General features: G+C 38.5%; 1 protein-coding gene across 18 annotated transcripts in view; it reads left to right on the top strand.

Moving 5' to 3' along the window:
• Positions 1-26,741, top strand: part of ATP2B2 (ATPase plasma membrane Ca2+ transporting 2) — a 439,575-nt gene that overhangs the window by 302,264 nt on the left and 110,570 nt on the right. For all 18 annotated transcript variants that reach the window (XM_049826145.1, XM_049826157.1, XM_049826153.1 and 15 more), the window contains one exon: positions 2,436-2,633. In XM_049826145.1, the coding sequence (XP_049682102.1) occupies positions 2,436-2,633 (198 nt within the window). The remainder of the gene's footprint in view (positions 1-2,435; positions 2,634-26,741) is intronic.

The following is a 26,741-nucleotide window of genomic DNA, read 5'->3' as shown; positions in this document are numbered from 1 at the left end:
GTATGTGTATTTATATGTGCGTTATGATCAGTAACATAGGACAGGATATGTACACTTTCTATGGCCTCCTGACAGTGAAGTATATAGCATAGTTTCAAAGTTGTGAAGTTGTCATGTCTAGGTAAATATAATTAGGATTGTTGAAAAATACTGCAGCTATTTCCTGTACTATTTCAGCCATCCCTTTCATGCTGTTGAGTATCCAGTCATCTATCTACATGCTGGAGCTGGCCCACTACTGCGCACATACGTTGTGTATTGGAAAAATGGCATTTTCCAGACATGTCTTCCACTTTCCAACATGCTTTTGAGCTTTTTCTGTTTCAGAGTTTTGTATTGCTGCTTGCGGGTGTATTAAATGAACATTTCTGTCCCAAATCCCTTCCACTATCAATGCTGTCCATGTACTTTCCCCTTTATGTATGAAGTCACCGCTATATTTGCGGTAGGTTGTGTTTTGGTGGCCTAGTGCAAATTGTGCATGCCATTTTTAGTGAAAATTCTTCCTTGTACTGAAGGGCTTTGCAGCCCTCTGAAAGCTAATCAAACTGCGTGCGTTTGGTCTCTGCTAAAGGTGTGTCCCGACGCCAGATCCCATCCGTGTTGGGTGAGTCCCCTGAGCTCTCACGTGTGTTGTCCTAACTTCTGTGGTCTGCGTCGGCTCACAAAAGGGCAACTCTCCAAATGGCTCATAGCCCGCAATTCCGATTTCATAGGGGAAAGTGTTTACCCTACGTTGGAAGCTGAGTGGGAGCTCATGGAGGAGCAGAGAGGTTTGACACGTTATTGTTTGACTCACGGAGAATAACGTAGACACACTTTGTAATAGCTGGGACCTGTCTGTTACCGTGCCGCTAAGCTCTAGGTACTGAAAATTAAATTAAGTGAGGTAATAACTACAGCATGCCTTTATCTGGGAGAGAAGGATAGTATTTCTTAGAAGCTGAAGGTGAAATGAAAATTTGATGAGTTAACCAAGAGCCAGAAGCTACACAACAGCTGTAATTATATACCTTAAGTGAAAGGTGAGTCGACATCTTTGCCTGTACTGTGGCAAGATTGATCTGTTCAGAGCAGCATCGCTTTCGTCTTGAGGAAATTACGTTTGGGCCTGGTGCTTTCATCCAAGAGGGGACTCACTGGCACATGCTGCTGGGAACAGTTGCACCAGTCCTGGATGAAGGAGGCAGAAGGCTGAGTACCGTTAGCGCATTAGGGTCCCGATTTGTTTTGCTTGACGTCTTGAAGGTGCTATTAATAGGGCTTTCCATTCCTGAAGTACCCCATAGGTGTTGATATGCTTTCGGGGAGGTGAGGACCTACCCTAAAGTGTGTGAGGAGAGGAATCCTTGCAGCGTGGGATTAATCGTTTCCTCTTGCTCTCTTGCAGTCGCCTTTGAGAGTTGACCTCAGAGGAATACAATTGAAGTATCTTCATTGTGTCATGTTAGGGTGAATAAGTGTGAATAACTTTACGTTGCTGATCACATTCAAAACCTACAGTTTTGTAAATGTTCCAACTGATATCGAATATTATTTGGCAGATATAAGTAACCACTTATTGCAGTTCTTTAGGCTGCTGAGAGCAGTGTATGGGCACAGTTATTCTACCTGTACTCTTGCAAGTCATCCCCTCCCCCTTTTTTTTTTCCTGAAAAGGCACTAGATATGCATACTTTAAGATAAGTAAAAAATAGGGAAAAAAGCACAGAAGTGGGTTGTTCAACACAACCAACACATTCTTACACTGTATCCTTAAATTTAAATGGTCTTAAGTTGAAGTATCGTGCAAAATACATGCATTTTGATATGGATTTAAGGAAGTATATAATTTCCTTTTTACTTTCCTTGCATTTATAACCTGTCACTTTAGCTGTCTTTTTTCACTTAACAAAAATTTCATGCAGTTCATTCCAGCGATTGTGTGACAGTATGTAGGCAGCAAGAGAGGTTGCTCTGAAGTAGAACAAGACATGCTTTATTGATTTATACTTTGAGGTCATCAACCTGAGGTCAGAACAAAGATCTGTATGCTGCTCCTATGATGTTGCCAAAGCTGCCAACAGCTATTCCAACTTCATCCCAAATATAGTTTATGTGTGCTTTATGATCTATTTTCAGAAGTCATTGCTTACATGTATGTATGTATACACATAGGTCTTATTAAAGTAAACCTACTAATTGAAAGACATTTCACGATTAAGACTGGCAGGAATTGGTAATAAGTTGAGTCCATAACCATTCTGTTCAGAACGTAAGGACAAATCATCTTGCAAAAGCAAAATTTAAGTGGGATATCTGCCTATTTGTTAATATGCCAGAGGTGGTACAGCTTGTAGTTGTTCTTGGAGAAATAATCTATAGGAATGCAGATATAAGTGGGCATTTTCTATTTTACTGCAATTTTAATTTATTTTATTTTATTTTATTTACAGGATTAGCTGGCACTGCTGCAGACCTAGAAAAAAGAAAGCTTATTTTTGGAAAAAATTTTATACCTCCAAAGAAGCCAAAAACATTCTTACAGCTAGTCTGGGAAGCATTGCAGGATGTGACTCTTATAATCTTGGAAATTGCAGCCATCATATCTTTGGGGCTTTCGTTTTATCAGCCACCTGGAGAAGGGAATGAAGGTAAAAACTTTTATAGAAGTCATTCGTATAAGTTTAAGTAAAACCGGTCCTATATCTCAAATTAATTCCAGCCCCACCCTCCAGAAGGTCACTAACAGGAAATTTCCACGTGGGTTGTTCCTATTACCATTACATCTGGTACTGACATTTTTTGTATGCTTGACATTTCGTTATGCAACTAGCTGGACCTTGTGACATGTGCTAAATGAGTTAAAGAAAAATCATAATATTCTTCTAAAACTGGAGTATTTTTGTTTCTGTTTTCACCTTTAAGCTTGTGTTAGGTGTTTGTTTACCACATAGATGGTTATTTACCACATTACAGAGGAGAAATATGTAATTGCTTATATAACAGATATATCCTATCTACACGATCATGGACAAGTCTTCAGCTGGTTTATATCAACTGAAGACTTGAACTTAGTGAAATTCACTCATTTCAGTATTTTTAGTGATACAGCTAAGGCTGGTGTGCCTGGCTGAAAAGGGAGTATTAGAGGCTAAGTCATGTTACTTATAAACTATCTACTGCAGAATCCTTCTGTGATAGCTGTAGAAAGTTTTAACACCCTGCCTGCCTCCCCCCACCCCCCTACCCCCTTCCCCCCTTTTGGAAAGCACTCTTGAATTCACATGCTGAAAATATTCATTCCTCTACATAAATGCAAGATTTCCATTTCTGGCAACTGATCCAGATTTATTTTTTTTCCCTTGCTCTCTCATAGACTTATAAAGCTGGATAAAACATGCTGTGTGAAATGACGTGAATAGCTTGGCAAATGTATGAAGAATGTCTTCCTCTAAATATAGCCTTGCAATGCTTTTTACATTCGCTTCAGTTTCCTTTGGCTACTTTCCTTGACGACCCTTCCTTCTTCCTTTTCCATTCACAAGCAGAATAAGCACGTAGCTATGCATAGCTCTTGTGTCATATTTATGCTTCTTTAATCCTTTATATATAATCAGGATCTTGTGTTGATTCCTCACTGAATTTTGAATATGTGACTTGATTCAGCAGGTGTATGATTTAGGCATGAAAAGATAAAGAAGTAATTTGGTTTTTTAACTGAAGAAAACATTATTTATTGTTATTACCTCATATAACTGGACATAGAAGAATACCTTGGGGACATTGTAAAACATGAACGATGCTTTACAAAATTAGAATTTAGTTCTGCAAACTTTTTTCTTAGCCATAAATGTGCAGACTACTCTCTTATTTTTTAATTTATTTGGTGGGAAAGGAATTTTGAAAATAGGATTGTTACAGCTTTTAGGAAGAGGGGAGATGTGTCATCAGGCAATTTTTAATATTTTTTTAAAAAATTCTTATTATTTTGGTACTGCATTTAAAATGTTTCTTTTCCCATGGGAAGGTATGACACATCTGACATTCTGAGATAGTCTGAAAAGCTCAGCAGCACAGCCTGGGAAAAAGTGTTTGTGTTTTCCCACAGTACAGTGTTTTATTCAATGGTCACTGTTTTCCCTATGTTTTTAGAATTGTTTCCCTGGAAGGTTTTTCCATGTTTTACAGAGGGAGAATAAATCAAGTGAGTGAATATCTTTTAGTCCAACTTTTTGAACACATTGTAAAGGTCTTTTACATTTTTTTGAAGTCTTTCTTTGAGCCGTTGTATAAATGTGGGAGATTCTCTTTCATTTTAAAATTCGTATATTATAAACTGCTGCCAAGAATACCTATAGTTTATTGGTAGATGTCCTTTTTAAAGAGTCCTGAACACCGAAAAACCGACGTATTGATCTTGATTTTGCCATGTAGGGTGTAGTCATACTTGAAATTGATTTATGGTTTTGCATAATCTTTGGTAACCAATTATAAAATAAAACTATATGTAGACTAATGTTGAGTAAAATTCAAGTGAACTTTTTATGAAGAAACAAAATATGCCATTTTGCCTAAATTTAAGCCAATTTATTGAACAATTTAAACTCTTTCTTCAGTTGAACATGAACCTGGATTCAGACCAAACGTGGGCCTATCTGAGGAGAGTGTAGTTCTTTGAAAGGGCAGCAGCTCGCATGCTGCCTTGTGAAATGTCTGCTTTCCTCTCTAAATCTCATATTCATTACACGTTGCTTTAGATTGGTCCATCTGTGCATTGCTGTTGTAACAGAGAATATGGAAAAAAGTATCAAATAGCATGCAGTGTCCTGGCAGCAGTCTGCATTATGCCTGACCTCATTTTCTTGAGGTGAGAGGGTAACGTTGTCTATGGGATGTAATAGGGAATCCCTACCCAGTGGCTGGGATAAGTGGCAAATTCGCCGTTGGGAAGCGTGAAAACTGGTATTTTCCTTTTCCCAGAATGAAAACTATTCATTGAAATGTACGTTTGTTTGCAAGTTCTATGTTTTTCCTTGAAAGGAATGTATTTTCTTCTGAAAACACAGCCCAGTGTGAGGAAGTGGAGCTGGCATTTCTTGCTGTCTACTCTTGAACTTGCCCAACTCCTCCACGGCCTACTTTAAAAGTTTCTCAGACAGTTTCTGGATGAACTTAGTAGGTGTACTGTCCACCCCGCTGGGCGATGCCCTCGTGGGGAGTTGGTGAGAGGCAGTGCCCGTCCCTGGTGCTCAGATCTCCCCTGGATCTCTTCATGGAAGCGGCGTGGAGGGGCTGCGGTGCCCGCTCGCCGCTGCTGAGGCTTGGTCTGTGGGCTGGCTGGCTAATGGTCAGCTTCGCTGGAAAGAATTTCTCTTCCTAGATGATGCATTCTTCAATATTTTTTTCTTTTTTTTTATTTCTGTCCCTAAAAGTTGTTGGTATTTGATTTTGCTGGTCGATGGCAATGTGAAATATAAAGCTTATGACAGTCAGGTTTGTCTACAGCTCAACAAAAAGTCTCTTTTGTGTAACAGGACACTACTTTTTGCTGCGTGGTTGGTTTATAGTATGTGACAGCCTCCTCTTTTGAGTTCTGATTTTTTTTCTTCTGTTTTTCAAAATGAAATGCATTTTCATTTTGAAAATGAGTCAACAAGACTGTTCTCCTTCCCACACTGATTTGCCTGATCATCACTGCTAATTATCTGAACTCATCAACTTACTATCATGCACACGGACCTTTCAGAGTCTAAAACAATTGTAAACATAAATTCAGTACTATTGCAATGCAAAAGACTTAAAGAAAAAAAAAAAGAGAAAAAGCAAAACCTTTATGACCAGGCAGGTGTGAGACACTGTTGGTAAGTGGGATGGCAAGGGGAGATGATAAGGAATAGCCAATTTCCACGCAGGTCCATGGCGTACGTAGCGAACTGTATTTTTCTTATCACAGTGAAGCTTGTACTGTGACCTGGCCTCACGTTGCACAGATTTGTGCTGATTCTTTGATCATGGCTAAAAGTGCCTGCGATCATCTTATGCTTTTTCGATGTCTTTGAGATCTGTCACAAGGACAGGATGGTGAACAGAGCATGAGCCTTTCTGTTGGAGACAGAACTACGTGAAAGTGGGTATTTCCACAGAAGTGATTTTGTCAATGGCAGAAGCATTAGCATTAGCCAAATGCTTTTTTTCCCCCCCTTTGCTCAGAAAGACCTTGGTCTGTCTTCAGGAGCAACTTGAATGAGAAGTCAGGCCAGGGAGTTGTAGCTGAAGCCATAAAAGATGGTATATCTTGGGAAATATCAGAGAAGGATTTGGACAGGCTGGAGTCTACAATGAGAGTTGGATATCTGTTATTTTCTATTATTGTCAAATACACAAAGAGACCTGAATAAGAGATGGCAGGGGTGTAGTGCAAGTTCATTAGCAGCTACGAAGGGAGTGGAAGAGCATCTGAAAAAGCCAGTGGAAAGCAAGGCTGTGATTTGATTTAGCCTCTTCAGTTTTTATTGGGAGTGGAGCCTTGTGGCTATTACCCAGTCGTAAGGAGTGCTTGTGCTGTGCTGACTCGTATCGCACAGTAAACCCAGACGTCCAGGCTCCCTGGTGATGGGGAGTGAGTGTAAGAGCAGAGGGAAGAATTGAATTTTGCGCTGGACATTTTGATAGTCAGCATTTTTTTGAAAACAGTAACTGTACGTGAAAGCTCAAAGAAGAAAGGAATAATGCAAGTAAAATTTTACAGAATGTTTAAAAGTGGCCAATGGTTTTCTTTCAACATTTTTGATTGATACAATACTGTCTTGCAATATTTCATTTGCTTATTACTTAGGACTAACTTGAAAAGTTGTGACCATCTAAAAGTGACAGCCTTTCTTTGTAGGAATAAGGGATAATAACATGAAAATAAGAGACTTCAAGACACAGTGTCAGTAAAACACCACCCTGCATATTTTTTTAATCGAGTCTACATATACACTGCCTTTATATCTAACATATTTATATCTGCCTTTCGCATATCCTAAACTTTTATCTACCAATGACCTTCCTTATTAATTAATATAATAAGTTGAACTCAGCTTTATTTTTTTTAGAGTTGATATAACTCTTTTCTTTTTGGACCCTTGAAATCTACTGTAATTTTTGATGGTGTGACAGAGTTAGCATTTAACTGTTTTGTGCAGTTTAAGTGCAAAATATTTCCCCCCTGAGACTTTTGAAGGAAGAATGCATGATAAAATCCACACATCTAAAAAATACTAGAGTGCATGAATTGCCTCAGGAACCTTGCCTAAGGGTATAGCCTAATGTATGAATGTTAGTGCATCTTGCTGTGTAGGCAGTTACAAGCTCAAAAGTTCATTTTCTATGTGTGTTTCTAGATTGGCTAGTATTTCCCATTTTAAGCTATGAATGTTGATACATACATTGCCAAATTTAAGTCCTTTGACTGTAGCATAATTGCGTTTCCAAACATCTGTAACGCAGTGTCATGGTTTATCTTGAGAAAAGTAAGTAGATTATTGTCTACTGAGTTGCATTTGGTTTACGCCACTGGAAACAGTCGGTGTTTCTGTGGTTTTGAACTATCAGTAGTGACATTTCTCAACCAATCTGAACTGGAAGAAGTAGTAACCTCTATTGTTGACAGGACGTGAAGTTTTTGTTCTACTACAATTCTTCATTTAAGATATGGGTGAAACTTGGAAAACACGATTTCATTTTCTGCTGCAGTCACAAAATCTAGTCTACAGGAATTACTAGATAATAGCATAGTTTTATTGCTTCTCCAGAAGCCACTTCAGTTTCTGGTTTTTCATATTTCTTAGCAAGAGTGGAAGCTTCAAGAATTTTGTTCTCAAAAGCTATGCTAGAGTTGTTTTTATGATCTGCTTTGCATTCCCTTTCACCATCTGACAGGCCATTAGGAGCAATTGAGAACTTCTGCATAAATTATTGTCAGCCCTGTGGCAATTACTGCTCTCATTACTGATCCACACAGAATCATTTTTCCACTCTTTCAGAAAAGTGCAAAACTGCTGCTGCATTTTAGCAAATGTATTTTGAGAGAAAATTCCCGGTGCAGATGTAGTCTTTACTACAGGGATGATCACATAGGGGTGTGACTTAGGCAAGTTAAAAATACCTTGTTTCTCAGAACAAAATCCTTCTGTGTCCTGGGTTAATAGATTACAGGATCTGTTCCCTGAGCAAACAGAATAGTGAGCCTGTGATATGTAAAGAGGATTTAATGAATTTATGGGATCCTGGCTTCATTTTTTTTTTTTTTTTTTTGTTACGTAGATTAGAGTTAGTCCAGGGCTAAATGTGAAATATTTATCTTTGTCTATCTCTGTATGGTGAAATCATTTTTGTATGCAGTTTGTAAAGAAATTGTTTTTGTATGCAGTTTGTAAAGAAATCTCAAGTGTCCTGTTTTTAAAGGCAGGTATATGAATAGAAAGAGCTTCTTCGTGAGATCAAGTACCTGGACTGTGGTCTCAAACCATTACATTGCTTGAGGAAATGAAACATCCTTTGGGAAAGAGAGCTTCGACTCAGTCAGAAACCCACCAAGCGAGTGAGAAATGGCAGTGCTTCTCTCAGTTGCTCCCAGATCTCTGTCTTGTTTTGGCTGTAGATCTGCAGGAATCCCCCACCTGGCTTGGTTTGGATTTTTTTTTTTTTTTTTTTTTTGACTCTTTCTCCTTAGATCTCTGCTGAGACAGTCAGTTCTTCTTGCAGGAATGACTTAATTGCAATTCTTCTGTCCCTTTCCAAAGCCATCTTCATACAGTCTGCCCTGTAATTCAGAGCAAATCAGCAGCATTGCCCAGGTTGGGTGCATCCCCCATGTGTACCCTTGTTGAACTGGTTAAAAATTTTCAGAGTCTCCTGTTGACACCTTCACTAGCAATTTCTGAGCATTCTTGGATCTTCTCCCTTGTTACTCTTCAGGCCCTATATCACATGTGGTTCTTACTACCCAGTTGCAAAAACCACTAATGTCAACACCTGACAATCATTTACTGTTTACATGAATGTAACAAACCTTTTTTCAAATTCTATTTCCTTATGTGGATTACAAAGGGAGAACAAAGTAGCCTGAGGTAAGAGGTTTTAACATCCCAGAGTTCAGTGTGAAGCTGCAGGCATGATGTCTGTATTCAAGTGTACAGTTCTTTGCAGTTTTGGTGGGGTTGGAAAGGAAAAGCCTTCTTGGTTGAGGTAGCTTCTGTTAAAATCCCCAAAGCGAAACTCTAGATTGAAGACAAAGTGAAATAATTGATTACATTGCTTAATACTGCTCAGTGGAGGTTTGGCTGGGTTAGCCTTCCCCTTACTCATGCAACAAGTTAATGAACAGGAAAAATAGAGAAACAGGGCTCGGTCCCCTGAAATTTGGTCTTCCCAAGCCACTTGCGTGACGCTGTTGGTGGTGTTAATGTGCTGCTGCTGCTGCTCAGGGCTGTGGCTGGGGTGCCTGCTGATCTCTCATGACTTAGTTTCCTTACAAGAGACTGTATTTCCTGGGGTTCACCACTCGGTTGTTTCCTTATCATTCCTACGATGTGCTGCATTGCTTGGTCAACAGGGACTGAAGTTGGAGGTTTAAATCAGGAAGGGTATCCGTATAGTTGGAGAGGAGATACAGCTGATCCACAGCTCCCATGAGGATGGTTGCTTATCTTGTTTCTGTGCTAAGCCTCCCTGTTGAGGTCGTACTCACTTGTGCTCATGGTACTGTTTTGTGCATAACCAGCAAATCTTATGCTCCTTGTATGTGAATCTGAACAAATACATGTGTACGGATTGAATGGACAGCAGGTCACAGTCAGACGTGGAAATGCAAATGCCAACATGCTCATCAATGCTGGATTCGCCAGAGAGCTGTAAAAGTCTTCACTACAGCAGCAAAGGCCCATGTGATGTTTAGATAAAAAAACTCCATAAAAATCAGTCTGAGGGGAAAAAAACCCACCCCAAACAAATAACTTAGCCCCCGCCTTGTCCAGATCTATTGCTTGGGATCTGAAATGCTGTGCTGTTCTCATCTTCTCTCAGGTTACTGCCTATGAAGATGTGACTCAAAATATGTCTCTTGACATTTCATCACATTGAGCAAGTCTGTAGTGATAAGTCACAGTGGGAAAGATTTGACCAGCCGTTAGTGCAGATATCTGTGGAAGGAAGTGAAAATAAGTAAAAATTTCATCCACATATATAAAGAATATATATAAAGATTATATTAAAAAGGAGATAGATAGATAGATAGATATAAAAGAATATAAAGCACCTGGCAACAAACTTCTCTTTGTTTGTTAGGAGTGAAAGTGCTGAATTTAATACCAGCTAACGTGAATTTCTGTCCAGTTTGTAGTTTGTACTGGTGTACATTTTTTAAAAAAAGTATTTCTGTTGATTTCGGTCAGTCCAATCCTCCTCCTTGCAAGTTCCCTACCCCTGATGCAAGTTCTGCTGGAGCAAAAGAGCTGCAATAGGCTGTCTGCTGGGTTTCAGCTGGACTCAGGTACAATGACAAGTTATAAAGATATGTTGTCTGTCCCAATTCCCCAGCACTTTTTACAGGTATTATGGAACCTCTTGGATTAAAAAAATCTTGTAATAACATGTAATTAAGACATTGCTCCTTCAAAACATTTCCAAATTTTGTTATTATGGGCAGTATCATCTTGTGGTTGCAGTTCTCAGCTTTCCTTAGATCAGTTTGTGATTTCATTGCTTCTCACATGACATCTAAGCTACTAAAGGGAATTTTACCCTAATAGCATCCAGCAGACATTCAAGCATTCCCCTGCATCCAGGGGAAAATAAGAAATACCACCTTTCTAATATAGCTCTAAGGTCATGTTAACAATTTTGTTAATTGTTCGGTATTTGCATGTATAAACAGCTCAAGTTTTTCATCCAGCTTTTAACTTTTTCCATAAATTGGTTTTGTTGGTTGTTCTTTTTCCTATCTTACCCAAGGGTAATTCCTATCCCCCATTGCCTATATTTGCAAATCAGCCAAAATCATATACCAGTTTATTATTATCTTCAGAATCATGTGCAGGGTTTGTCTTCTGCTTTTGTACGCGTTTCTCTGCATATAGAGAAATTTTCCCTCCATTGGAGGATGCAACTAGAAATCTCAGCCTGCCGTGCTGAATCAGCAGATCCCAGTCACCATCACAGCCTAGCAAGATGCATGTTAAGGGACAATGGAGAGGGGAAAAAAACCCCAACCAAACAAAACCGCAAACCAGCCTTGGCACCATCACAAGAAATAATGGCTCACAGCTGTATTGCCTTGTGGACAACTCTTAGAGGTTAATTTCTTCTATTTATTGGTATGCAAGAGACGTGTGTTTCCTTTCTGTTGGGAAGGAAAGCAGTGCATCACTTTCCAGCTTCCCCAGGAGGACGAACGCTGGGGCTTACAGGGAGAGCTGGGCAGTCTCTGTAATTCAGGCAAGGTGGGACAGGAAGGAAAAAGACCCTTTCTGCGTGACATGCATGACAGGACACCTTGACCTTAGATTTGATAAAAGTCTTCTCTTTTTCCCAGTTTTTAATCTACGATTTTCTTCCTTTCTGTTTTTTTACCAATAGTTGTGACGCAACTACATTAATTTTAGTATTTTCAGGTAGCTGATGTTTGGAGTCTCTCACTCCTTCAGTATCCAATTCTTAATTTTCTCCCCACTCTCACAGAAACGTTTTTCTTTACTGGACTTATTGGCCAGATCATAAACTTCTTATATTCTCTTTCCAAGAAGTGTAATGTCTTAGTAGATTGATCTGTTTTTCTCTGGGGATTCTAGAAATCTTACATTTTTCTGATGAAATCAGCTTATTCTTAAATTGTATAAACATACGAAATGCCTGCTGGGGAAACCTTGAAATAGATTCTTGTGTACGCAAACACATATTGGCGCAGGAGAAACACACAGGTGTCATTTGGACAGGAAGCAAACATTGGATATCAAATGAATAGCAGGATTAGCTCTGCAGGAGCGTTGCCATCTCATCTGGTGTTGGAAATGGTGCTCGGTATTATTAAATTCTGCGGTAAAGTACAATCAGTTCCTGCCAAATGTAAACATATTGTTTTTATTGTTTTTATCTTTATTAATATTGATCATTTGTATTGCCTAAACACTAGAAATGAGCACTAGAAAATCTATGCATGGCTCAAGATTTCATGTAAACGAGAAATACTCGTGTGCCCTCTTTGCTTAAATGACCCTGGGGGATAAGCAGTTGTTTTAAAAAAGTGAAATAAAGTAAAAGCACTAATTATTGAGGAACTTTAACCAAATTTAATTAAACTCAATTAAAAGTAACCTCAGATAAATAACCACATGAAAATCTTGAGCCATCCTCTGAGGAATTCAGTTCATTTACTTCCTCGTGAGATGCAATGAGTGTAATTGAATACAAACTAAATATTTTAATGCAGCATTCATCAATTTTTACCTCATCTTTACCCATACAGTCCACATCCAGGATTTCATCGTACATTTTCCTTAGCATTTTAATTCGGTAGGGCTACTCATATGGTTAATGAAGCACAGTAATTTTTTTAAGTCCTTTATCAGACTTTTACATACTGAGAGACTTGCAGGGCCAATTCAAGATCCTCGGACACAAAGATTTCCACAGGAAAGTGTTGCATATGTCTCCCTGTCTCTAAAAATCTGCCTCCCTGGGATTCATTAATATGCACTTAATATATTTGACTGAGTGAAAGAATCAGAAATGTCAGAAATGAGTCTGCTGAACAAAGTTAATTCTCTATTCTTTGTGGCAGTTTTAGATCTTAAGCTTTTTTTTAGAAGCGTTTTACATGTGATAACATAGATTGCATTAAAAATACATACATGGAGACAGCATAAAAATCTAGTTTGTAAGGCCAACATAATGTTATTTTACAAACCTCCTAAAATCACAGCAGTACATAGCAATAAACAACTGTAAGTCTTTTGCCAGCCCCCCCAGTCATGAAGCCAACATTAAGATGAAAAATTGATTCCACAACCTATGTGTGTGCACTTTCTATTTAAAAAATGTCATCAAGTAATATTTTTTGTACATTGAAAATCCATTATCTCTTTAAGTCCTTTCCATAATGCAAAATGTATTGTAGAAAATGTGAAGCCTTTTTAAAACAAAATGAGTTAAATTTCATTCATTTTAATACTTTGCAGTGATTCGAATCTTAACTTCCACCCTGCTTTGTGAACTATGTCAGTGAAAAAACAAACCAACCCAGCATCCCTGAACAATTGCTTAAAATATTTTCAGAATTTTGTGCAGATGCTGAAAACAAGAATAATTAGCAAACGTCTTCAAATCGCTTGTATATCTCAAAAGGTCAAGGGAACAGCTGAACTGTCTTGTAATCCTCACTGTCAGTCTCAACTAATCACTCGTTGGCACGGCAGGGCAGTCTAGCTGCCGTTTCCGAGTTCTTGATCTGTACTATTTGCAGGACTGTCAACCATTTGTCTAGTAAAACACAATCTTATACCAAACCAGGTACTTCTTCAGAGGGTTTTAGTTCAAACTTTATTTCATTTTGGCCCTTCATTAGAACAGATTTGGAATTCCCCCCACCCGCATTTGTATCAGGGTGCTTTCAAATGACTTTGGTTTGACTATAAAAGCCTAAAGTGTGTATATTATTTTGTAAGTCTATATAGAGCGTGTTACATAACGTTCTTCAGGCACTGAGGAATACTGAATCAATGGAAAAACAGGTCGTGTATAAGAGGGTATAAGGGCCATGCAGCCTTAAAAGCTGATATGTCCAAATAGGAATCCTTTATCGTCTTTGCTGCTGAACAAATGACGCTGATCCAGCTGTCACTTCACTAGAGGTTTTTATTGTGCTGCCCAAGCAGGAAAATTCGCAAGAGAAGCTGAGACAATAGAAGTGCAGCTATTAGGAAAATAGCGTTTTTATATAAAATACATTAATCTCCAAGTATGGATTAATTTCAGAGTTATCAAAACAGAACTTTTGAGGAGTGTTTTTGCACGCACTCAAGTACTTTTATCATTCTTCATGAAAATTAAGCCGTGAGATTCCCAAAGGATTTTTTTAAACCAGTCTAAACCGTCTGTCAGTACAAGGGATGAAGCAGTTGGCATCCTGGAAAATAGGAGAAAAAAATAGGAGAAACGGAAGTGTTTGCCCTGTTAAAAACAGCTTGTTCTGCCAGAACCCCACCATTTAACCTCCTTCCTCCCAAAACTAGGATGAGGTGAAGCAGCATATGGCTTCTAGTGATATTAGCCCAATCTGTTTTGTTAAATAAATTTAGTTGCTTAAGAAAGTATTTGACTTTTTAATTCCTGCCCTAAATCGTGCTTCAATGCAAGGTCTGAATATCCAGGAGCAGAGAAGAGAAGGGGTTGGAGTATCCAGCTATTAACACGTGTGTCCAAACTGTCACGCGTGCAAATTATCATGCTGTCTCCCAATACTTGTATCGGGCTCTTTTCATGAGGAGAAAATTGTGCACATGTGAGTTGTCATTACCTGGGTACGCTATTTAATTTCAGAAACATTTTTGCTCTTATGTTGTTTTCAAGATTTAAAAGATGGGACAAATGTAGGGTTAGGGCTCTAATACTAGATGAATCGGTGAGAGTCCGGGGTGGTATGGGGTCACGGAGAGCATGATGCAAGGATGGTTTGGTGGCTTGTTTATAGAGCCAGATGGAGCCTGGCTGTCGGCGTTCAGCTGTAGCCGACAAACACGTCAGGACGTGAAGCGAACCTGCAGAGCCTCTCTGGGGTTTTGTAGCCCCGTGCTCAAGACGTACCCTACTGAGGAGAGCGCAAAAGCTCAGACAGTGCCACAGCAGCCTCCTCCGGGGCCTCTCTGCGGGATCGTGCCGGGAGAGTAATAAACCTGGCTGCGCCGGCGTATTTCTGCAGCTTCAGGCTGGCTTGTTCTGTGGATTTGGGGAGATGACATCATTTTGGCTGGCTCCGTGGGTTCGTCCAGAGGTGCTGCGCAGCCTGCGCCCGGGGACCGCTGGGGAGCTGGGGCAGGGGGTCGTCCGAGCGTCGTCCCCGCACCCAGCGAGAGTCAGGAGGACTCTGACCGCAGCAGAGGCAACAAGCCTCGCCGGCCTTGTTTGCATCCTACGCAGAGCAGCAGGGCTGTGTTTGCTTTAAGCCCCCCAGCGCTCCCTGTATCAGGAGCGCAGGGCTGAGACCAGTGCTGGGTATACAAATCCCAGAGCACTCCAGCCTCTGTTCCTCCCTGGCCTGGTTAATCCACAGCCTGGCGACAGCATCCGAAGGCAGGATATGAGAAGACCTACTCGAGGGGACCTTGGGGGTCATTTAGTCTGTCCCCATACTCAAAAGCACTATCAACAATACTTAAGCCATTCTTGACAGAAAGGTATCGTACTTATTTTTAAAAGGTTCCAGTGATGGCGGTTCTGTGTCTTTCCTAGATCATTTGTCTCGGTGTCGGTGCAGCGAGACAGTTATTCCTGGTGTATAACCTAACTGTCTCAAGAATCTAAATGCATCACCGCCTTGTTATATTTTTACATGGATGTGAAGACCAATTTGTCATACTATAGTTCCAGCCATATTTTGTCTGCTTGAAGACAACTTGATTATAAAGACCAATGTATAGCCATTTATGGGAACTTTCCCAGCTTTTTCAGTAGGAATCTGAAACTTGAACAACATGTCAATAATACAGAGGAATACAAGTATTGCACTGAATTTGACAAAGGGATCCAAAATATTATCTTAAAATTATTTACCTGGTGTTTAAAAAAAAAAGAAAATTCCCCCAAACTAACAAAACCCCCAAAGCTCTGAAAACACCTTTATTGTCAAAAGTTAACATTAATAGCTTATAAAATAAACCAATGTGAAATACAGGAATACTGAGTGTTTTCTTATTCGATCGTGAATTAAAAAAATCGGTTCTAATTTAGCAGCTTTAAAATCTCAAATACTTTTAAAATTTGCAAAATCTGTTTATTATGTGACATTTATTAGTTGAAAATATTTTTGGATCAGGTTATAGGGTTGGTTTACAGTTTCAAAGGAGGGTGCTGCTTGCCACCTAGTCTGCATGAGTTCAAACAAGCTATGTGAAAACCTAAAGTCTGCGTGTGCTTATGGTTCAGGTCTGTTGGTGGGTTTCAATTAGAATGGAAAATTATTATCTGCGAAAAATGTTTAAGCACAGATGACTGAAACAAAACAGGTATACCTTTTTGAACACAAAAACTGTGATGACAAGGCAGATGTATAGCGCTTTGCTGCCTTTTTGGGGGGGAGGGGGAAGCCTGTAACAATAGAACAGGACTTTGAGACAAAATATCTAAAACTCAGCATGAAGTATGTGCACATATATGTGTAATCAAGTATTGAATTGGGACCTGGGGAAATTGGGGCCTATCAGAAAACTAACAATTTAAACAACTGATTCCAATTTATTTCTGTTACTGCATAAGGAGTTCTGCCTTTTCTCTGTAGGATATACTGCTCATCTTGTTTCAGTTAAGTATGCATAAACTTTAAGAATCTTAAAAACTAGATGAGTTGAAACCAAAATTAATATGCAGAATATATGGAATGTGTGTTCTAAATGGAGGTTACCCTAATTACACGCAGCTTTAGCTTGCTTTGGGTGTATCGACATTAACATTTTAGTTTGGATCCAGAGTATACTTCAGAAATTACATCTCCTGTTTGTCCCCAGTTGATATGCTTTGCTTCACATTGCAGGGTGCTTTTGGGGAGTGCACAAACTGGATGCGCATTCAGATGGGATTTCATCCCATCCTTTGGGATGAAACTAAACTGAAAAATACGGTTCAGAAATGTGTTTCCTTAGCACATAAATTTGCACTGTAAAACTACTTTTATAGGGCCACATTATTTGCTAGTGTTGATAGAAATTTTTAATGCCTTCTGGTGCAAGACATTATGATATAATGTTTAATCTTTTACTGACATGATTTTTCACCTCTTAAAGCTTTACAGCACAATGTAATGAAGATGAGAAATTTAATGAAAGTCATAAACACTGCAGTTTATGAGCTGGTTTTGTGGCTGAGGTCTATAAATCTTTCATATCTTTTTCAACCTGATTTTCTTGTTCTCATGAATATGACTGATGAATGAGGGAGTAACGGCGTCAAAAGAGGCTGAGGTGTTTCAAGAACTGGCTCTACAGCACATCACCATAGCCTAAGCTCAAAAGAGCATTGGTTTAATTTTCTGGTTTTGCAGTTTCCTAGCTGTGTCAGGTTGCTTAAGTTACTCAGTTGCAAATTTTCTTAATCAGTGGCTTTCAAGCTGTGGTCTGTGGACCTCTGAGAATCCATGAATTACTTTGAAGGGGCCTGTTAAAATCAGTAACCTATTCTTCGTAACCTCTCTCTGCAGGGCTTGTAGATTGGAAGAAGTTGACAATTACTCTTTAAATGGTCTAGGTGTGTGAAATGTATCAGTTGGCAATCATAACTTCACCCTGTGCTCGGGTTTGATTTTTTAGAAGCTCCGTTGAAATGTCTGTCAAGTCTTCCAGACAAATCCAACTTTTTTTCAATATTGTCTTGCAAATTTTTGGTAGCATTTCTGTTAAATACAGTCTTTCTCTAAAATCATCTTGGTTGGAACATCTCGTTTTAAAGCACACACAAAAAAAGAAAAAGAATAAAGGGAATATTTTTGGAAGCAAGTACATTTTGTTTATATTAGAACACAGTCAAAGAGCGATGGAGCAGTACAAGCACCCATTACTCGGGCGGATGTCACCCTAAAAACCTTCTTCAATGATTTGCTCTTCTGATCATTCTCCTTCAGACAGAAAGAGAATTGGCTTTGTTTGTAAGGATTTGGTAGATGAAGCATAAGTAAGAAAGACAGCTCTCAATCTGATTACGTATTTGTGAAATATTTGTTGCTCTGTGTTAACATTAAATGTTTTTCTTAGATCTACTGAAAGTCAGGTGGCTTGATGATAGCCAGTTTGCTGTTAAGCAGTTATTTATTTTCCTGGGCTTCTGTGTTTCCTGGTGCCTTCAGTGATCTGCATTGGGAGTGGTAGCTGAGGAAGGGTTCAAATCCTCCTCTCCATCCACCTGTATTTAGGAAGTGCTGGAAATCGTCAGGGATTGCTATGGGAGAAATGGGAACATTCTTCCTGGTTTTAGAAACTCACTTAAGTAACTGCAGCTTTAGCTTTCCGACATGTTTGTACTGCGTGCCTGGATAGTTGGAGCTCCAAATATACCATATTTTCTTGAGATGGTACTTTTTTTTTTTTTCTTCAGCCCTGTGTTCAGGAGCTAAATGGGCCATTTGTGTTTAATAAGGCTCTTCCAAGACAACTTTACCCCAGTAGCTGCAGTGTTCCCTATGCAGGGTTTTTAAATAGCAAGGTTAGAATTTTAAATCAAACTTAATTAAACTTATCCAAGTGAATAAATGTCAACATATGGACAGCCACTTCACTGCTAATATCAAGCTAACAGAAATTCTAATTTCTTCCTATCAGTTTTATTCATAATGTTTTGTTTACATTGGCACAATAGCCTATTCCAAGTACGGTCTTACAATACATGATCATGAAAAAAGGCATTCCTTTCCCTCCTTATTTTACTCTGAATCAGCCAGTGCCATTTATATTAGTGTTCCAGTTAAGTGATTCAAAACTCATGCAGTTCTCTGGGATCATAGTCTCCTACATTGTTAATTCCATTTAGCACATATATCTTTCAAACTGAGTTTCTGTTTTACATTAAGTTTTGTCATAGTTCTGGCATTTAAATAATGTCATCCAAAGGGAATCCCCTATTTGTGCTATGTGTTCTTCACTGCTGTAAATTGGTTTGCGCTGTTGTTGATGCAGTCAACATCTGCATCTTAAACACTTTCCTGATATGGTCGAATCAGTTGAGTTATCCTTAGTAACCCTAACTGGAGGTATTGAGGCTGGGCACCAAACAAAATTTCACAGCAAAGTATTGATACATATTTCTATTCTGCACTGGAACTGAACCAAGGTCTTTCAGCGTTTTTTCCATGAAAAACCCTGGGGAAAGTGCCTAAACTGAATGACTGAGCAAGAGTGTTTACGGTTAAGGCCATATACACTTGGTCTGCATTCTTGGAACAGTGACTTAAATTTGGAGAATTTTGTAACTCCATTTTTATACGTCCTGGATGAATACAAAGAAGCCTTCGACCGTAACCAGAAATGTCATTGTAGACATTGATATTTGCACTGAAATGAAAAATTACATCAGAAACAATTGGTTTTGACAAATGTAAGTATTTTTATATTCGATTGAGATTTTCCCAATATCTCTATAGAAACAGTTAAATAAGAATAAGCAGCTTATATTTCTTTATGGAACAGTTATACGTTACGCTAACAGATACACAAGCTGTTTCTAGTGTGCAACTTTACTAGAGAAGGTCGTTGTTAGATTATTCAGCACAGCCTTCCTGATGTAGACAAAGCTCTTGCTCTATGGAATATGTTATCCTGTATTGGGAGCCTTAGTTTTTGACTGACAGTCTTTACTTCTCTCAATTAACCCGAAATAATTAATTATTTACAGAAGGTAAGAGAAGGCTGATTATTTCATTTCATTAGTTTGTCTCTTTTGAAAAAGTTTTTACTATCTCATCCGTTTCATAATGCCTGTGAAGCTGTTTATGGTTGTTTATTATTATGGGGTAAGTATTTTTGATGATGTGTGAAAACACTTGTTTTGTAAATTCTTACTGGCTTGCACAGCAAACGTATTTACTTAAAAGATAATTAAGTGAACACAATTGCTCTTTTGAAAGTGTTTTGATGAAAATATATTGCATTGATTGTTTTATAATATGCTACCCTGGTTTTTACCATATGCTAAAATGCTTACAAATGGCCTACTTCTAGATTATACAAGGTTGCATTAAAATTTTATTTAGTAGATATTGTCTTTCCTGAAGCTTCCCTATTACAAACTTCTTGATTCTTAACTTCCTACTTTTCTGGCTGGGTATGCAGTCTGTCTATCTGTCTTTCTGACTCTCTCTCTTACCCCTATTTCCTTTGAACCCATCACCTTGTGAATGAGATAGAACAGGTGAGGCTCTGCTCACCCAACAGTGGTTTGGGTTTTTTGTGTCAATTGATATTTTTATTGCAATGTGGAAATCTGGAAATACCGTACATGTGGTGTCTCTGTAAGAAGCAACAAGAAAGAAAATGTAGGTTTATGCACAGATTCTCAGAGTCAGCAAGGAAAGGCCTGATATAGGTATCACTCTCTGCCCAAGAACAGATAACTCCAAAGGAAGTATGGAAATGATACTATGTAGTGCATCATGGACTCAGAAAAAAGCAGATGTATCAATTCTAAAATACAGTTGGAATGAAGTGGAACATCAGGTTTTGGGAGCCAAGCATTTGTCCAAAGAACGGTTGCCCTCTGGTTTTGCTCAGCTGTATCAAAACTATCAGTTCTATACTGTTCACCAGCACAAAATGTGCTTAGGGAGCAAATTCATTGCTGGGTGTCAGTGATATAGATGAATGACAGAAGTTTAAGCCTTGAGCTGGCTTCACTAACAACACATTAAGAACTTGTAAAGTGCAAAATGTGCACATTGTGTCATATGGGACCTGCGAATTAAATAATTGTTTCATAATGTAAAGTGACTTACGTCTGGTTTCTACAAATCTGTGTTGGACTGCAAAAAATTAAGTCCCATAGATACCTTCCCTTCATTAGAGATGTGTAGATCATCGACAAAACTGGGTTGCTTTTAGATATTGCTCATTAGATAGATTCTCAGATTGCCAAGCATGACTTAACTCTCAACTGGGGACATGAGGTAATGAGATTTAGAACTTTGGGATGAAATATACAAACTTCTCACATATTTTCCAGGAAGAGATTCTCCAGAAGTATTAATTCTGTAAGTAAAACTCAGCTAGGACATGACCTTGCAAGCATTGTTGAGTAACTGCACTTAAACTCTCATGAATAAACACAGAGAACGACTTTGAAGGTCTGGTGCTTACATTTGAAAACTGTGGTTTACCTTTGGAATATGTGGCTGTATTTACCAGACATTTTTAACTCTGAGCAATATACAGTAAAACTATAGCAATCGGATGTCAAGCTTTTCCCTTGCAATCCCTAAGAACAGGACTTGTGACTAAAATTCCCGTATTGGCCTTTCTCTACTTTCTCTATGGCAACAAAAGGAAACAAAACTGAATACGAACGTTGTAGAAGTAGTTGTATGGTCCTGTCCCCTTCCGTAGCCTTCGGTGGAGTTAGGACCCCAGCCTTTTGACTGATCTTTACAAAATGCGTTTCCTTGGAGGTGCCAGTCAGAAGAATCTTGCTCAACATACTGCATCTCTTGAAGTTGAGTGAGTATTTTAATTAACATTGCTCACAAATATTTGTGATCAGGCTGAGGAATATGTGAATATATATGCTTCCAGGGCTTACAGATTTGTTTCCTTGCATGAATATGTCAAAAATGTGTAAATATTTAATATTGAACTCTAAAGTTGACAGTTATATAACTAACCTGCAGGGACAGTATCTTCTTTTTTTTTCTTCTTCCCTCCCCGCCAGAGTCCTTATGTAACTCACTGATGTATCACAAAGCAAGGAATTCTCATATTGTTTTCAGTTAAGTATCCCAAAATCACTTTTAGTGAATGTACAAGCACCCTAAACCTGAAAAGTGTGTAGAATAAATATCTCATGCTAGTAAATCCTTTCTGCGTGGCTGGTCACAGAAACGAATGTTTCTGGAGCACACAGTCTGACTTACTACAAGTATCTAGAAAATGTTTTTCACAGTTGAATAAGTCCTTGGAGAGTATGAGAGAAAGACAGAAAACTTGATTTTTGAAGTTCTGGTAATTTCCGCACCTCTGCTGTTAGCTATGGCTCTGCGGTGACACGTGGAGCTTTGCCGGGCTGTGGCCTCACTGCCTTGTGCTGTGCCCTTACTGAAGTCATTCGACATCTGACGATGCATCATCACACAGAGGATTTGGGGAAGGAATATTGGTACTTCAGTAACTGGCAGTCGCTCTTTGGACTAATTTTGTAGCAAATGGTATGCTGCAACATGGAATTTGTAAAAATAAATATTACAGTATCTGTTACAGCGTAAAAAGTCTTGTTAAGGAGGGGAGTTTATTATATTTATTGCATAATTTTTGGTTATTGTTCCTTTCCCTACCCAACTGAACAAGTTTGATAAAATAAGTAGCATCACTTACGGTGTTAGTAACAAGAGCCTAGCTCTACTAATGAAAAAGCTGTAACTTAGAGCTGCTCAATTTGCTTTAATAACATCAGCACTGGAGTTGCAGCTAAGGAAAAATGTCTTTACAGAAAGCAATTAAATAAAAAGTTTTTATCATGGGAACTGTTGTCTTTCTGATGACAAAACCAGTTTGACTGACTAAAAAAGTTACCTCTGGGGGCGTTAGGAGATTTTCCTGGGGAATTTAAATGCCACAAGGTATTCTCAGCTTAAAAATAGAAATGTGTAGGTTGAAATGAGCAGCTGAGAGGTATGTGCTGTAGGTTGGGACTTAGGAATACAGATGTTCACAGATTTTTAAAAATATCCTTTTTCTGATTTAAAAATTACCATGCTGCAGCTTAAGACTGTATGGTTTGTAATTATTATCGTTATTCTATTCAAAGTGACTTTAAGAATCTCCTCATAACTATTTGAAATCTTAAGCAGATATTCTTTTTAGCTGCACAGTGCTCGTATGCTTCTTTCTGTATTTGCCCAGATTTGGTTGATGCTATGAGAAATGCACATTGAAATGGTATCCCTGACCTTAAAAGCATTCCACTTTCCAACAGGACATGAGCCTGGTGATCTGTCAGGTGATGCTGTCTGGCTATTTGCAGCCTTTTCCTTTTTTTTTTCCTTTCCCCCTTTCTGGCTTTTACCAAATTGAGATGATTAATAACATCAACCAACATTATTCTCTCCTGCCAGTTACCGTGAAGTTTTCTATCATACAGTTCCCTTCCCTTTTAATATCCTAGGCCTTGCTTTCTTATATTTTCCTTCTAAAACCTTATATAGAATTAAAATACCGCTAATGCAGAGTAGGCTTCTCAGGCTTATTTTGAAATTACTGGCAATGAAGTGCATCAAAGGGTCCAGCACAGGCTGAGTGCCTGGGTATTTGCTCAGCTTTGCAGGTTCTTGGGCAGGTTTTGTTGCCCACAGCTCTTGCTCCCAGGTTGCTCGCAATCTCTGACGAGACAGAAACCCAGGTTGCTGCGACTTCAGATGGACTGACTACGTGTGTTGGTTTGAATTACTTTCCCATTCTTTTTTTCCTGAATCCTCTTTACCTTTGGGTTCTATCTTCCCTTCATCTCCCTTCAACAGAAAACTTTGTCGACAGTCTTTGCTGACCTATTTCTGGTCAGATTTCAAGCCTTTAAAATTCTGTTCTCTTTCCACAAGTTTTTGGTAATGTACTTTTGAGGTATTTTATGGAGGACACAATCATATTAGTCCCCTTTTTTATTTCTCGATGTTCTTTGAGGCCGCACTGTCAATGTCCTCCCACTCCTCTGTGGGGGGTTCGGCTCACCTGTAAGTCCCTGCGCGCTCCTTTGGAATAAGCTCATCCATTTTATAACTCCATCTGCTTTTTCTATGCCAAAGGAGTTACAGCCCTTTACATTCTTGACTTGCATTCAAATCTTTATAATCTCAGTTTCAAACTGAGTATGCATTTTCTGTCTCATGAAGATGAGACTTTGGGGAATGACATACACATGGCATATGTTCATAGTATATGGTAGAAAATAGCTTCATACTGAAAACCTGTTGACTTTTTTAAAATTGAATTTTCTGACAGACAGGACCGATGTTAAATATAATTTTAAATAAGTACTTCACAATTCACTGTCTTGGAATAAAACCTTACCACAAATCACGTATGGATATTAAAAATTCTTTTGTGATGCTTTCAGTCTGTGCCTTTCAGTTAAATCTCAGGCATATTTTTTGGTAACATTGAGAACAAAGTACTATCTTGTGAAAGCATAGCAGCAATCTTGGACCTTAACACAATCTTTTAAAGCTTATATGAGCATTCTTAATAAAGATTAGATGCTTTAAACTATATTTTGCTACTTAGGCATGTTATAATTACATCATTTGTGTGTCTTATTTATATTCCTTATTTTCCCCTTATCTGTAAGGTCAGTACTGTGTCACTCTGTGTACTACAATAAGGGCGACAGATAGTTTTAAGTGTATTGTTAAGAAGTATGAGATTTTTTTTCTCCAATGAATATATACAGTTTCTTCCTGTGAATTAACATAAGGAGTTCTAGAATTTCTAGAAAATCCTGTGTGATATAAAGGCAGAAGAAAAAGAAAAAAAAAAATTGTTTTTCCTCAAGTATATAAGAAAGAATTCTATAAACTTAAACTTATACCAATGGAGATGCAAGTTTCGTTTGGGTTTTTTTTTCCTTATTAAAAGTGACTACTTCCAAAATAGTTTTGAAGCAAGAACACAACATAGTTCAAGAAAATGTCTCCTGACAGATAGGTGATGTCTTAAAGGGCAGGTTGCATTTTTAAATCCTGCTTCTCTGTAAACCTCTGTTTAAACAAAAAAGTCTATTCTGAAATATTCTTACTGTTGTAAGAACCAGATATTTATGTACTCCCTCAAAGTTGCCAGAGTTTATTCCTATAATGAGAATGATGTGCACATTTTGCATTAATTTATCTAGCTCTTTTATCCTATTTCATTTCTGTGGAACTGTAAAAAGCAAAGACAAAATTCTGGGAAATTCTGATGATCAGCTTGGTTAATCATTTAAAGAGCCTGGGTTTAGTTATATTAGGTAGATCCACAGAGAGTGCAATTTCAGTTCTGAAGTGTTGTTATAAGTATCTACCTGCAAATCTCAGATATTCAAAAGACTTGCTCAGCTGCTGCTTGAACTTGGAGATATCTAGTCCTTTATGTTCAAACTCCTCACATAGCAGAAATTCTGCTTCCTCCTAACCTGAAACATACTGATAATGAAGCACTGTTTTTTTCTGATAGCTTAGGACCACCATTCATCTGACGTGTGGGATTAAATGAGGGAATCAGCTGGAGGAGGCAGGAACACACGTGTTCGTGGTGCTCAGGAGAGGACGTGGCTGGCCCGCCTGCAGGCTGGGGATCTGCAGGGCAGGAAGAGTCCCAGTTGTGTAGTATCAACTTTTTTGTGGTCTTTCAGATTGTGGTCCTGAGTTCCGATCCTTTGAGAGAGAGGGGGATAAACAGAAAAGAATCTCTGCCACCCATGTCCTAGTTGACTATTTTAATTTTGAATCATATTGAATAGGGACAGTGGGAGCTGTCTGCTTCATGCCCCCTGTCCGCCTCTCTGGGCAGATTTAGTCTGTCAGATAACCTGGACCAACGGATTACCGTAAGAAGCAACACTTGTAGTTTTACAGAAGCCAGATTCAATCTTGACCAATAAGGATTCTAAAATCCATAAAGCAATTCATTGTTTCTTCCATCCATCTAAAAGACTAACTTCTGGTTTTCACGATGCCTATCAATTCATTTCTCTACTCCTGGCTGTCACCCCAAGAATTCCTTCCTCCCCTACAAATAGCTTTCCTCCATCTGAATTTAACATTGTCTGATTGAGTGAACAGAAAATAAAGTAAAAGCATTTTAACTTTTGTTGTTGCCATTGGGTTGTGGAGAATTTTCTCAGGATTTTAAAAGTTAAAATCACGAATTGTTATTCAGTGCAGCAGCTTGTCAAATTTAGGGACACTTTGCAAGAGCTTGATCTAAGTTCAGTCTGTTTTCTCCAGATTTTCTTTCACTCTTACAAACATTTTTTTCAGCTGTAAAATGAGTGAATTATGTTCTTTGCTTGTGCATAATCTATGAGACAGGTAAACACAATTCCTTTCATCTTAATGATAACATCTTGTATTATTTACATGCTATGTTAGATTATTTTTTCTGGTTATACGAACATACTAGGAATGTTGTTGTTTATATTAGCATGGAAATCAGTTCTGAGAACATACACACACAAAGTTAATTTCATTACTCAAGTTAATGAATATTTTTAATTTTTAACCTGTTTTTCTGAGTGAAGGGGTTTGGGTTTTTTCCTGAAAGAACACAGAAATGTTACTCTCCAAGCCGTCCAAGGTCCAGTGTGTTAGCACCGCACTCGAGTGCACTGACTAGCCGTTGTTTGGTTTCTCCGACACATCTCAGAGGCAGTGACGAGGCCTAGTGGTTCTTTGGAATAATAGCAATGGCTTTCTTAAAACTGGTAGCCTTCTGCTGTAGAGAAGAGGATATTCTACTCATCTAATATTACCATAAAGTTTACACATGTCCAGAGCCATAATGGGATCCCTATAACGGAGGACAAAGCACAGCTTGTGTCCTTCAAATGGGTGATGTTTGGGGTATACTGATACAGCTCAAATTAAAACCTTGTATTTAAGTATTACATAATGTTAATTCTTGATTTTGTAGAAAATATCATGATGTAAATTATCAATAATCCATATGCAGAAATCAAAGATTTTCAGTGAAAGCATAAGAAGGCATGCTACAGAATAAAGTAAATAAATATCACCCCAGTGGAAATGCCTAAAAGCACCGAAGAGCTGAGCTGCCCTCCTCTGAGGGCCC

Source organism: Accipiter gentilis, chromosome 23 (assembly GCF_929443795.1).
Source record: "Accipiter gentilis chromosome 23, bAccGen1.1, whole genome shotgun sequence".
Classification (NCBI taxonomy): domain Eukaryota; kingdom Metazoa; phylum Chordata; class Aves; order Accipitriformes; family Accipitridae; genus Astur; species Astur gentilis.
Note: the sequence above shows the minus strand (reverse complement) of the source record. Positions and strands in the feature narration are given on the sequence as shown.